The 13,513-nt window shown below is 35.8% G+C and overlaps 1 protein-coding gene across 3 annotated transcripts in view; it reads right to left on the reverse strand.

The window, feature by feature from the left end:
• Positions 1 to 5,130, reverse strand: part of ZNF410 (zinc finger protein 410) — a 34,082-nt gene extending 28,952 nt beyond the window's left edge. For 2 of the 3 annotated variants that reach the window (XM_036913237.2, XM_036913234.2), the window contains exons 1-3: positions 4,955 to 5,130; positions 3,874 to 4,009; positions 831 to 1,049 (exon numbers count right to left, since the gene is read on the reverse strand). In XM_036913237.2, coding sequence (XP_036769132.1) covers positions 831 to 1,049; positions 3,874 to 4,009; positions 4,955 to 4,987 — 388 coding nt within the window. In that variant the 5' untranslated portion in view covers positions 4,988 to 5,130. The remainder of the gene's footprint in view (positions 1 to 830; positions 1,050 to 3,873; positions 4,010 to 4,954) is intronic. The other variant, XM_036913238.2, reaches the window with a different exon arrangement.
• Positions 5,131 to 13,513: the final 8,383 nt, after the last annotated feature.

Genomic DNA, 13,513 nt, shown 5'->3' on the forward strand with positions numbered 1-13,513 from the left:
TCAAATCTCTCCCATGTTGTTTTAAAAAGAACAGAAAATCCCAAGTACTCCTCCAGCTACCTTTTCACCTTCCTTCAGAGTGAAGTTTATTGAATAAGTGTAACTTCTAACTTGCATATCCACTTTCTCACCTGCCACCCACTCCCTATCTCCTTAACCCTGGCCTCTGCCTCCATTACACCTCAATGATAATTATTCTTGCTAAGGTCACCAGACACACACTTCCTAGTCCACCTCTCACTAGCCCCTCCTGTGGTATCTGGCATGATTTTAGAACCTTTTTCTCCCATGGCTCCACTACACCATTCTCATTCTATTGTCTCTATCCCTCTCTAGCAGCTTCTTCTTGTTCTTGTTACCCTTTTAAATGTTTTATTTTTTCAGGGTCCTGGATTTTTGCCTTTTACTCTGTGCATGCTCCAGACTACTTCTGAATCAAAGAATCAAGGCTCAGTGCTTCACAGTCTTTCTGAATGCTGATAAGCACCAAACTTCTCTAGTACTCTGGATTCCTGTTTCTCACTCTCTAAAGGACACCTCCTCCTGAATGTCCATCTGAAATCTCAATAGTCAAAGACTGGAACTAATCATCCTCTTCCCAGCCCTGTTCCTCCTGTGCTTGGTGAACAGCACTACCTGATTTCCCAAACAAGAAATTTTAGAGTCATCCTACCCTGCCCAGTCTCTCTAAACATTCAATTGATCACCAGACTACACTAACTTTAAAAATAATGAAGCTCCCTTCCATCTTAAGTGTGGCTGAGTTAAATATGACCCACCCCCAGTTTTTTCTTAAGCATGAGCAGAGTTCAGGAAAGGAAAAAGAATACCTGCTCTTGTTAGGTTAAGAAGAATAAAAGAAGTGCTATCGCTTGGCTGTAGATCTTGCAACAAGCTAGGAGACTCTGGTGTGGACAAAAACTCCGGGGACTTCTGTACAGTCTGAGCCCTCGTTTCCTCTCCGTCTGGGCCCACATTCACCTGAAGGCTTCTCAACACAGCTGAGGAAGGGACCTCTTTGGAGGAGTTAGTATGATTTGGAGTATCATCTAGTAAAGGGAAAATACCATAGCTTTACGTAGCACCTATCTCCAAGAAACTCACCATTTTGACACAAAGCACCAATACTCTTGTAACATCCCTTAAAATCCAATGCCCTGATAGGAGCAGACAGCATTTTCATTTTACAGATACAAAATTTGTCTAAGAACAGAGAGATGGCTTTAAGTTCTAAAGAGAGTCAGTCAAAATGTGAGGGATAGACTCCTCTAACACTTGGCAGTAACTAATAATAAACCATCCACATTTGGACATTATAGACCTTGTACTTTTAAGGCCAGAAATCAGTACTTTTCCCTTGAAAAATTCAATTATGCAAGGAATACTAACTTAAGAATAGAATCTCAACTTTATTTTTCTTAGAAAGAGATTTCTCCCTTTAATTTTATAGCAAGTATGTGACAGTTATGATGAATCATTAGGGAAAAAAAAACAGCCTGGGAAATAGCTGGAAGTTTACAGAATCATCACTATGTCTCATTAGTTCTGGGTTTACACTGAATGTAAAGAAATAATTCAGAAAACTGGTTCTCTAGAACTTCATTCTAGAAGAATGAATAAATTTCCAAAGGTTTTGGTTACAATATAATGAAGAATTACACTACAATACTAACACATATAATGTTTTCAGAGATTCATTCACCTTTATAAAAGGCAGCTAACATTTCTTTCCTTTAAGGAGGTAACAGGTAAGATTATAGGAATACAAGTGGAAATCTAAGGACAATGCTCCCATTTCAAAGCCTTATGAAGTTGCACAGCAATGTGAATATACTTAATGCCACAGAAGTGGTTAAATGATATATTTAACTGGTTAAAATTTGTGTTATGGCTAAATTTTTTTACGGTTATGTCATGGTTAAAATTTTATGTTACATAAATTTTGTCACAAAAATTTAAAAACAAGTTCATAGTAGCACTGTTTGTCATTGTACAACACTGGAAACTAAATATTCCTCAACAGTGGCATGGATACAGGAGTGTGGTATGCTATTTACCAGAACACTATACAGCACTAACACTATACAAACCACAGCTACACACAAGGATCAGTCTCACAAATACAGAGTAAAAGAAGAAAAGTACAACAATATACATTCATACGATTCCATTCATTTAAAGTCCAAAACCAGCTAAAATTACACTGCACTACTTAGGCTTTGGTGATTAAACTTGGAAAACAAAGAATAACTGTCAAAAAACTGAGGATAGTGGTGAGCTATGGAAGAAGGGAAGTTGTCTTTATCAGAGAGGAAGCCAGGGAGGGAATGGGAGCTGGTCAGTTCTATTTCTTGATTGGATGGTGAGTATCTCCTTTATAATAATTCTTCATAATGTATACCCATACAGTTTTATAGTTTTCTGTATCTCCCTAACTAAAAAGAAAACATGCAGGCCATGCATGGATTGACACACACATATTTCAGAGAGAGGGGAATAAGGTTAGGTAGGCATGTGCAGATATATGTGTGTTTGTAATACAATGTTTCATGAGCTGGGGGGTGAGTACATGGGTTTTCATTTATTATTATCTATGATTGGTTGTCTAAAATATTTTAAATCAGATCAAAAGAAGGTAACATAGAAAAGATGGATGCTTTTGTGTCTGTTTTCACTTCCTTAATTATTATGAAAATATTTACCCAATAACTTATAATTGGGAGAGAAAATTCAGGAAAAAAAGACTAATGAAAATAAAAATATATTAGCACATGGAAATTTTCACATATTGAAAATCTATACAGATTTGGAGAGACTCCCAACACACCAGTAGAAAAACAGGAGTTTTAAGATGGAAGATATGGAAAAGCCAGGAGCTAGATAGGGAAGTCTTAAGTCAGCATAAGCTGGCTGAATATATCTGCCCTTCTTGAATCTTTACACATTTAAAAAAGATTTTAAAGTCACTTCAAAAAAAATTTTTTAATGGACCACCACTATAGGACAGTAACCAGAAGACTTTATAACAAATAAGTTGTCACCAACAGGTGATCCTCCCAACTTAATATTAATATTCAAAATTTTACATGTTCCAATTATCAGAAAATAAAAGTTATTGCACCCACAAATAATGTTCTTCTTGCTAAGAATCAAATGAAAGGATCTCCTTCTTCCCATTGAAGCTAACCTCACTACTCATTATCAGCATGCTATTCTTTCTATCTCTCCTGGAGCTTCCTTACCAATTATCCACTCTTTCTGTCTGTAGATTTTCTGGCTTTTTCCTCTCAGCATAAAACCACCCTCAAATATTTCAGATCTTAAAAGAATTATTTCATCATCCTACTCTTTTTCCTTCCCACAGCAGGAGAGTCTTTAGAAAGTAGTTACTTCCTCAACTATATTTATCTTGCCTTGATACCTCAACCCACCAAAGCCTGGCCTTTTTGACCCTATTTCATTAGCATGGTCCCTTAGATCATTCACTAAGGCCTCTTAGAAGAATTTGCACACTGACTTCCCCTTGGGTTCTGTAACTGCACTCTAAGCCAGTATTCCTCCTACTAATCTAGCCTTTCCTCCTTCAGAGGCTCTCCTGCCTTACCCCGTTCTTTGAATAGGGAGTCTAGTGCAGTTCTGCCTTGGCCTTTTCTTCTCACTCTATAGTCTATGGCTGATCATATCCATTCCTATGGCTTAACCTACCAATGCGCTTATGATTCCCATAGTTCGTTCTTCTCCATGATTCCTAATTTGTACAGTTTCCATCAGTCAGTCAGTTATAAAGTTAGCTATCCCATTGCACCAATACCATGGAGTAGGCTGAGCTCTTAAGATTCATTTATCTTATCTCTGAGTGATCTTAATTTTTACCTGGTAACATTAGCCGACTGCATTCTGAGGCCTCAGTCACTGGAAGGAGGGACAAGCAAGTAATATCTTTAGCTTCTGATTCTACTAGCCCTTGTCCCAATGGGATGGACGTATTCTGAACAAACTGTACCAGGAGCTGTGGGGTTGGGGTGGGGGGCAACATTGAAAATACAGGTTGTTAGGAATGGATCTAAACCTCTGAATTTACCAAAAGGTAATGACAAGTCTTGATTGCTCAGTGGTCTCAGCCATATTTATAGAGAAACTAAATTAACTACAAAGTAATATTTAAAGTCATTTTTATGAAGTGCTGTGTTCTACAGAAAAGCTGAGTTATATAATTATGTTAACCTCTACCACCTTCCATCAAACAGAAATAATAAAAATATTTTTAAATGATGGCTATTAAAAATTCAACTGCATTGTATGGTTACATTTTACAAAGCACTTTTCTGTGAATTGGCTCCTTTAATTCTCACTGTCACTTAGTTAAGACTGAACACACATGTTAAAAATAAGGAATCAAGTTGAAGATATTAAAGGACTTGTCTAAGGTCACATGACTAGTTAGGAGCCATGTCGGTCTTCAAATGTAAGTAACCCAATTCCAAATCCAACGATTTCCCACTATGCAACACATATATACTAAAATTAAGGTGAGAAAAATGAATAAAAATTTAAAAATGTTTAAATCCCCAACCACATTTAGAGATAAAGCACTTTCAGATACATATACAAAATTAGTAAGAAATAGTTTGCGGTGGTAAATATATGCCATAGACATATAAAATAAAATTTTGTCATTACTTAATTACCTAGATGTATAATAATTTATGCTTACTAAAATATAACAAACATAAAAAGTCATAAAAGGTAAAAACCAAATTTTAAGTCTTTCAGAAAGTACTGGTAATGGAAAAATAATGAACTAATAGTTATGACCAAAGCCATATGGTCTAGAAGGCCTAAAATATTTACTATCTGACCCATTACTAAAAAAGTTTGTTGACTCCTGAACTAAGGACAAACTTTGGAATACAGTCCACCAAAAAGAAAAAGGAAACAAGATGCCTGGGCTCACCTCTGGTTTGGATTCTAACTCATCTGATAACATTGATTCAGCTTCCAAATCCTATAGTTGTTCAAGGGACAGGTTAAAAATTTAATTCAGAGTCAATGACACCCTCCTGTTTTGCTCATCTTCCTCCTGCACCTGCTATCCTTTTCCTGTAAGATGCTGTGCTGGGTGGGTAATCAATGTAGCCTAAAAAAGAAAAAGAAAAGGGGGGGGGCGGTTAAAAGCAGTGGAAAAATGTAGTTGAACAAATAAAGGTACTTCTTAATATGTATTCAAAAATTACAACAAGCAAGCAAATAAAGAATTCAGCCCAAAATACTTGTTTTAAAACAGAACAAGCCCAACAGGTATCAAACAAACCCTGTAAAAATTTGTACTTTGATGTAGAATTTCTACTTCTGATGATCAAAGAAAAGGTCTTATATATGGAAAATATAATATACACAAAGAATTTTACCTCATCATCTGTAATATTGAACTGCAAGCCACATATAAATACACATATATATCCAACCATTGATTAGATTATGGATTGTCACTTAAAAATATGGTTATGAAAACAATGCAACAAAAAATGCTAATGACCTATAAAATTACAGAAACAAAACACAAAATTATATACTTGCTAATATTAAAACTAGTTAAGATAAACATAGGAAAAAAGTAAAAGGAAATTCACACAGCTATGATGGTGGCTATACTGGGTAGTAGGCTGGTTGACTTGTTTTTCTTTTCCCAATTTCCAAATACAGTCAAATACAGTAACAGTCAAAATTTGAATGGTGTTTCCCAAAAGTAATACTCTTAGTACCCTGATGCAGCTGTTTTTCCCCTGTAATTTCTTACTTTCTTATAGCATACTTTTTTTTCAGGATTTTGGCAAGTGAGTACACTTTATTTTGTACAATTGTTGCTAAAATTGGAAACACTATTATACACAAAGTAATCATACAGTGTATAATTCATGCGGGACAGGATTTTTCAATACCAAGGTTAAGTAGAAAGACAGACTTGCTCTACAAAAAGAGTATTTAGAAGTACCAGAATAAATGTTTATTGTCCCATTGGTTTCTCCCTCTCCCCTTCACTAGCTTCCAGGAATTCTCATTTTCATCATAAAAAGAAATAACAATTTACAAGATGTTAATGAGGTGCTATTTTTAGTTTAAGCTTCCCACATAAAATAGAGTATCATAAATCCCTGCTCTTCCTTTTGTATATGTTTTTCTTATTCAAGCACTGTAATTAACATCTCAGTGTGGTTTATCCATCCCTCTTTTCACAGAGGAAGGAACCAAAGTTCAGTATATCACTTGCTCAAGTTATTAAACTGCAGAGACAGACTCCCACCCACAGAGAAGGTTGGCATGAATAGTGTACATCTCCCTAGGTTTGATCTTCAATCTCCAGAGTTTAAGAATACCCCAATTCCAGCTCATCTCAAGAAGCCCAGAAATCACCAAATGTTTACTTAGATTATTCTTAAGGTTCTCCAACACTGAGATTCCAGTATTGTATAATCTCTAAGAAACTAGACAACTATTTGCTGTATTTTGTATCTATTAGGTTTCTTAGAAACTGATGGTGCTTGCTCCATATTTCTGTTATCCTAACCTAATGAAAAATGAAAAAAAAATGTACCCTGAGCAAGAGAAAAATCAGATATACTAGATCTTGCACATTTTTGCAAAATGTAGCAACTAGAGAATACAGCTGCCACCTCTCATAGTTTAAGAGCAACCTCTAGATCACCATTTTTTTTTAGTATCATTAATCTACAATTACATGAGGAACATTATGTTTACTATTACTAGACTCCCCCCATCACCAAGTCCCCCCCCACATAGCCCATTTTAGTCTCTGTCCATCAGCATAGTAAGATGCTATAGAGTCACTACTTGTCTTCTCTGTGTTGGACACCCTCCCCATGCCCCCCCAGCACATTATACATGCTAATCATAAGGCCCCCTTTCTTTTTTACCCCCCTTATCCCTCCCTTCCCACCCATCCTCCCCAGTCCCTTTCTCTTTGGTAACTGTTAGTCCATTCTTGGGTTCTGTGTGTCTGCTGCTGTTTTGTTCCTTCAGTTTTTACTTTGTTCTTATACTCCACAGATGAGTGAAATCATTTGATAGTTCTCTTTCTCTGCCTGGCTTATTTCACTGAGCATAATACCCTCTAGCTCCATCCATGTTGTTGCAAATGGTAGGATTTGTTTTCTTCTTATGGCTGAATAATATTCCATTGTGTATATGTACCACATCTTCTTTATCCATTCATCTACTGATGGAAACTTAGGTTGCTTCCATTTCTTGGCTATTATAAATAGTGCTGCAATAAACATAGGGGTGCAACTGTCTTTTTCAAACTGGGCTGCTGCATTCTTAGAGTAAATTCCTAGAAGTGGAATTTCTGGGTCAAGTGGTATTTCTATTTTGAGCTTTCTAAGGAACCTCCATACAGCTTTCCACAATGGTTGAACTAATTTACATTCCCACCAGCAGTGTAGGAGGGTTCCCCTTCTCCACAACCTCGTCAACATGTTGTTGTTGTTTGTCTGGCTGGTGGTGATCCTTACTGGTATGAGGTGATACCTCATTGTGGTTTTAATTTGCATTTCTCTGATGACTAGCAATGTGGAGCATCTTTTCATGTGTCTGTGGCATCAGAATTTCTTCTTTGGAGAAGTGTCTGTTCAGCTCCTCTGCCCATTTTTTAACTGGATTATTTGCTTTTTGTTTGTTGAGGTGTGTGAGCTCTTTATATATTTTGGAAGTCAACCCTTATCGGATCTGTCATTTATGAATATATTCTCCCATACTGTAGGATGCCTTTTTGTTCTATTGGTGGTGTCCTTTGCTGTACAGAAGCTTTTCAGCTTGATATAGTCCCACTCGTTCATTTTTGCTTTTGTTTCCCTTGCCTGGGGAAATATGTTCATGAAGAAGTCGCTCATGTTTATGTCTAAGAGATTTTTGCCTATGTTTTTTTCTAAGAGTTTTATGGTTTCATGACTTACATTCAGGTCTTTGATCCATTTTGAATTTACTTTTCTGTATGGGGTTAGACAATGATCCAGTTTCATTCTCTTACATGTAGCTATCCAGTTGTGCCAACACCAGCTGTTGAAGAGGCTGTCATTTCCCCATTGTATGTCCATGGCTCCTTTATCATATATTAATTGACCATATATGTTTGGGTTAATGTCTGGAGTCTCTAATCTGTTCCACTGGTCTGTGGGTCTGTTCTTCTGCCAGTACCAAATTGTCTTGACTACTGTGGCTTTGTAGTAGAGTTTGAAGTTGGGAAGCGAGATCCCCCCCACTTTATTTTTCCTTCTCAGGATTACTTTGGCTACTCAAGGTCTTTTGCAGTTCCATATGAATTTTAAAACTATTTGTTCCAGTTCGTTTTAGAATGCTCTTGGTATTTTGATAGGGATTGCATTGAATTTGTAGATTGTTTTGGACAGGATGGCCATTTTGACAATATTAATTCTTCCTAGCCAGGAGCATGGGATGAGCTTCCATTTGTTAGTGTCCCTTTAATTTCTCTTAAGAGTGTCTTGTAGTCCTCAGGGTATAGGTCTTTCACTTCCTTGGTTAGGTTAATTCGTAGGTATTTTATTCTTTTTGATGCAATTGTGAATGGAATTGTTTTCCTGATTTCTCTTTCTGCTAGTTCATCATTAGTGTATAGGAAAGCAACAGACTTCTGTGTACTAATTTTGTATCCTGCAACTTTGCTGAATTCAGATATTAGTTCTAGTAGTTTTGGAGTGGATTCTTTAGGTTTTTTTATGTACAATACCATGTCATCTGCAAATAGTGACATTTTGACTTCTTTACCAATCTGGATGCCTTGTATTTCCTTGTTTTGTCTAATTGCCGTGGCTAGGACCTCCAGTACCATGTTGAATAACAGTGGGGAGAGTGGGCATCCCTGTCTTGTTCCCAATCTTAGAGGAAAGGCTTTCAGCTTCTTGCTGTGAAGTATGATGTTGGCTGTGGGTTTGTCACATATGGCCTTTATTATGTTGAGGTACTTGCCCTCTATACCCATTTTGTTGAGAGTTTTTATCATGAATGGGTGTTGAATTATGTCGAATGCTTTTTCAGCATCCATGAAGATGATCATGTGGTTTTTGTCCTTCTTTTTGTTTATGTGGTGGATGACGTTGATGGATTTTCGAATGTTGTACCATCCTTGCATCCCTGAGATGAATCCCACTTGATCACGGTGTATGATCTCCTTGATGTATTTTTGAATTTGGTTTGCTAATATTTTGTTGAGTATTTTTGCATGTATGTTCATCAGGGATATTGGTTTGTAATTTTCTTTTTTGGTGAGGTCTTTGCCTGGTTTTGGTATTAGAGTGATGCTGGCTTCATAGAATGAGTTTGGAAGTATTCCCTCCTCTTCTAATTTTGGAAACTTTAAGGAGAATGGGTATTATGTCTTCTCTATATGTCTGACAAAATTTGGCGGTAAATCCCTCTGACCCAGGGGTTTTGTTCTTGGGTAGTTTTTTGATTACTGATTCAATTTTGTTGCTGGTAATTGGTCTGTTCAGATTTTGTGTTTCTTCCTTGGTCAGTCTTGGAAGGTTGTATTTTTCTAGGAAGTTGTTCATTTCTTCTAGGTTTTCCAGCTTCTTAGCATATAGATTTTCACAGTATTCTCTAATAATTCTTTGTATTTCTGTGAGGTCTGTCGTGATTTTTCCTTGCTCGTTTCTGATTCTGTTGATGTGTGTTGATTCTCTTTTTCTCTTAATAAGTCTGGCTAAGGGCTTATCTATTTTGTTTATTTTCTCAAAGAACCAGCTCTTGGTTTCATTGATTTTTTTTCTATTGTTTTATTCTTCTCAATTTTATTTATTTCTTCTCTGATTTTTATTATGTCCCTCCTTCTGCTGACTTTGGGCCTCATTTGTTCTTCTTTTTCCAATCTCAATAATTGTGACTTTAGACTATTCATTTGGAATTGTTCTTCCTACTTTAAGTAGGCCTGGATTGCTATACACTTTCCTCTTAGAACTGCCTTCGCTGCATCCCACAGAAGTTGGGGCTTTATGCTGTTGTTGTCATTTGTCTCCATATATTGCTTGATCTCTGTTTTAATTTGGTCATTGATCCATTGATTATTTAGGAGCATGTTGTTAAGCCTCCATGTGTTTGTGAGCCTTTTTGTTTTCTTTGTACAATTTATTTCTAGTTTTATACCTTTGTGGTCTGAGAAGTTGGTTGGTAGAATTTCAATCTTCTTGAATTTACTGAGGCTCTTTTTTTTTAGATAATTATTTTTTATTGAAGGGTAGTTGACACACAGTATTACATTAGTTTCAGGTGTACAACACAGTGATTCAACATTTATATACATGATAATTCTAGGTACCAGCTATCACCATACCAAGTTGTTACAATATTTTGACTATATTCCTTATGCTATACATTACATCCCAGTTACTTATTTATTTTACAATTGGAAGTGTGTATGTGTATATATATATATATATATTGTGTGTGTGTGTGTGTGTGTGAGGGCATCTCTCATATTTATTGATCAAATGGTTGTTAACAACAATAAAATTCTGTATGGGGGGTCAATGCTCAATGCACAATCATTAATCCAAGCCTAATTTTCGTCAGTCTCCAATCTTCTGAAGCATAATGAACAAGTTCTTACATGGAGTACAAATTCTTACATAGTGAATAAGTTACATGGAACATTACAAGGGCAGTCATCACAGAAGCTTTCGGTTTTACTCATGCATTATGAACTATAAACAGTCAGTTCAAATATGAATATTCATTTGATTTTTATACTTGATTTATATGTGGATACCACATTTCTCTATTATTTTTAATAAAATGCTGAAGTGGTAGGTAGATAGAAGATAAAGGTAGAAAACATAGTTTAGTGTTGTAAGAGAGCAAATGTAGATGATCAGGTGTGTGCCTGTAGACTATGTGTTAATCCAAGCTAGACACGGGCAATAAAACATCCACGTATGCAGAAGATTTCTCTACTGAGGCTCTTTTTGTGGCCTAGTATGTGGTCTATTCTGGAGAATGTTCCATGTGCACTTGAGAAGAATGTGTATCCTGTTGCTTTTGGGTGTAGAGTTCTGTAGATGTCTGTTAGGTTCATCTGTTCTAGTGTGTTGTTCAGTGCCTCTGTGTCCTTACTTATTTTCTGTCTGGTTGATCTGTCCATTGGAGTGAGTGGTGTGTTGAAGTATCCTAGAACAGAATGCATTGCATTCTATTTCCTCCTTTAATTCTGTTAGTACTTCTTTCCCATATGTTGGTGCTCCTGTATTGGGTGCATATATATTTATAATGGTTATATCCTCTTGTTGGACTGACCCCTTTATCATTATGTAATGTCCTTTATCTCTTGTTACTTTCTTTGTTTTGAAGTCTATTTTGTCTGATACAAGTACTGCAACACCTGTTTTTTTCTCCGTATTGTTTGCATGAAATGTATTTTTCCATCCCTTGACTTTCAGTCTGTGTGTATCTTTGGGTTTGAGGTGAGTCTCTTATAAGCAGCATATAGATTGGTCTTGCTTTTTTATCCATTCTATTACTCTGTGTCTTTTGATTGGTGCATTCAGTCCATTTACATTTAGGGTGATTACTGAAAGATATGTACTTATTGCCATTGCAGGCTTTAGATTTGTGGTTACCAAAGGCTCAAGGGTAGCTTCTTCACTATCTAATCGTCTAGCTTAACTCGCTTATTAAGCTTTTATAAACACAGTCTGTTGATTCTTTATTTCTCTCCCTTCTTATTCCTCCTTCTCCATTCTTTATGTTAGGTTAGATCGCCATTTCTTAAGGGTGCATGGTTATCTATGATATCTTATTTTACTGCTTTAATTTCAGTGATAATCTTAAAAAATTGACAAAAGCATATTCTGGAAAATGGGTAGCCATATTATAACTAAGCGCTACCATAAAATTTTGATGTTCAACTTTGTATAAATAAAGGTAGATTAGTAGCATAAAGGAGAATACACAGGCTGACCTCAAAAAGAATCTGCGTTGGAGCACTCAGCACCAAACCTAGTATACTATGTGAATCTCATTTTTAACCAGCAACTTGCTATGTACATTAGCTAGAAGTGTGATGGCAAATATGCTTTTAATTGGTTTCTATCTCCAATTCCAGTTACCCACTTTAACAGACAAAACTGCAAAGTAAATTGAAAAAAAGATTTTTTTAAATATCACAGTTCCACTGATATAATTTACACACCATACAATTCACTTATTTAAAGATTACAATTAAATTGTTTTTAGTATATTCACAAGGTTGTGCAACCATAACCACTATTTTACAATGTCATCACCCCAAGAAAGAAACCCTGTATCCCCATTTCCTGCCCAGCCCTCCTTTGACCAAGCCTAGGCAACCACAATATATGTGATCTTTTGTGCTTGGCTGCTTCACTTAGCATATGTTTCTGAGGTTCATCCTAATTTTAGCACGATCATACTTCATTTCTTTTTATTGTCAAATAATATTCTACTGTATGGATATATATATTTTTTACCCATTTATCAGCTGATGGACATTTGGATTGTTTCCACAATTTGGATATTATGAATAATGCTGCTATGAACACTCACAGACAATTTTTGTGTGGATATATGTTTTCATTCTTTTGGACATAATTTAGGAGTGGAATGCTAGGTCCTATGGTAACTCTGTTTAACTACTAAAGGAATTACCAGGCTGTTTTCCAAAGTGGCTGCATTTTACAATCCCTCCAGTAGTGGATGAGGGATCCAATTTCTCCACATCCTCACCAACACTTATTACCTGCCTTTTTTGTTATAGCCAGGGTGTGAAGTGGTATTTCACTGTGGTTTTGAGCTGCATTACAGATGGCTAATGATGTTGACCATTTTCTCATGTGCTTATAGTCCATCTGTACATCTTTTTTTTGACAAATGCCCATAAAATTTTTGGCCCATTTTTTAACTGAGTCATGTATCTTTTATTATTGAATTGTAAGAGTTAATTATATGTTCTAGATACAAGTCTCTTACCAGATATATGACTAGCACAAACCTTCTCCCATTTCTGTATGTTACGTTTTCACATGCAATGCAAATCTATCTTCGTGTAAACAAGGTAACTTTAACCCTACGAAGTTATCTAACAATACCTCATTAAAATGGCATTCAAGGACTTCTAGTTAGTTTAAGTTAAATAGGAGATCTGATTTATCATAAACTGTCTAACAATGTTTGATATTATAAATACTATCTTGTATGATATTCTCTGCATTAGTATTGCTAAAGTTAAAATATAGAAGCAGATTAAATATATTACTGAATCCAAGGCTAAATCTTTCTATTAAGCTCAATATTAAGTATTTCATTTCAGCAAAACAACATGTCTACCACATATTATAAATGTTAACTTGAATTTTGTTTTATGGTGTGGTTTACTTATAAAGATATCAACCCATAGCAATAATTGCCACAATCCTAATAACCTGAAGAAAACAATCTTGGTTCAGCATATATAATATATATTATATAT

Source organism: Manis pentadactyla, chromosome 11 (assembly GCF_030020395.1).
Source record: "Manis pentadactyla isolate mManPen7 chromosome 11, mManPen7.hap1, whole genome shotgun sequence".
NCBI classification, from domain to species: Eukaryota; Metazoa; Chordata; class Mammalia; order Pholidota; family Manidae; genus Manis; species Manis pentadactyla.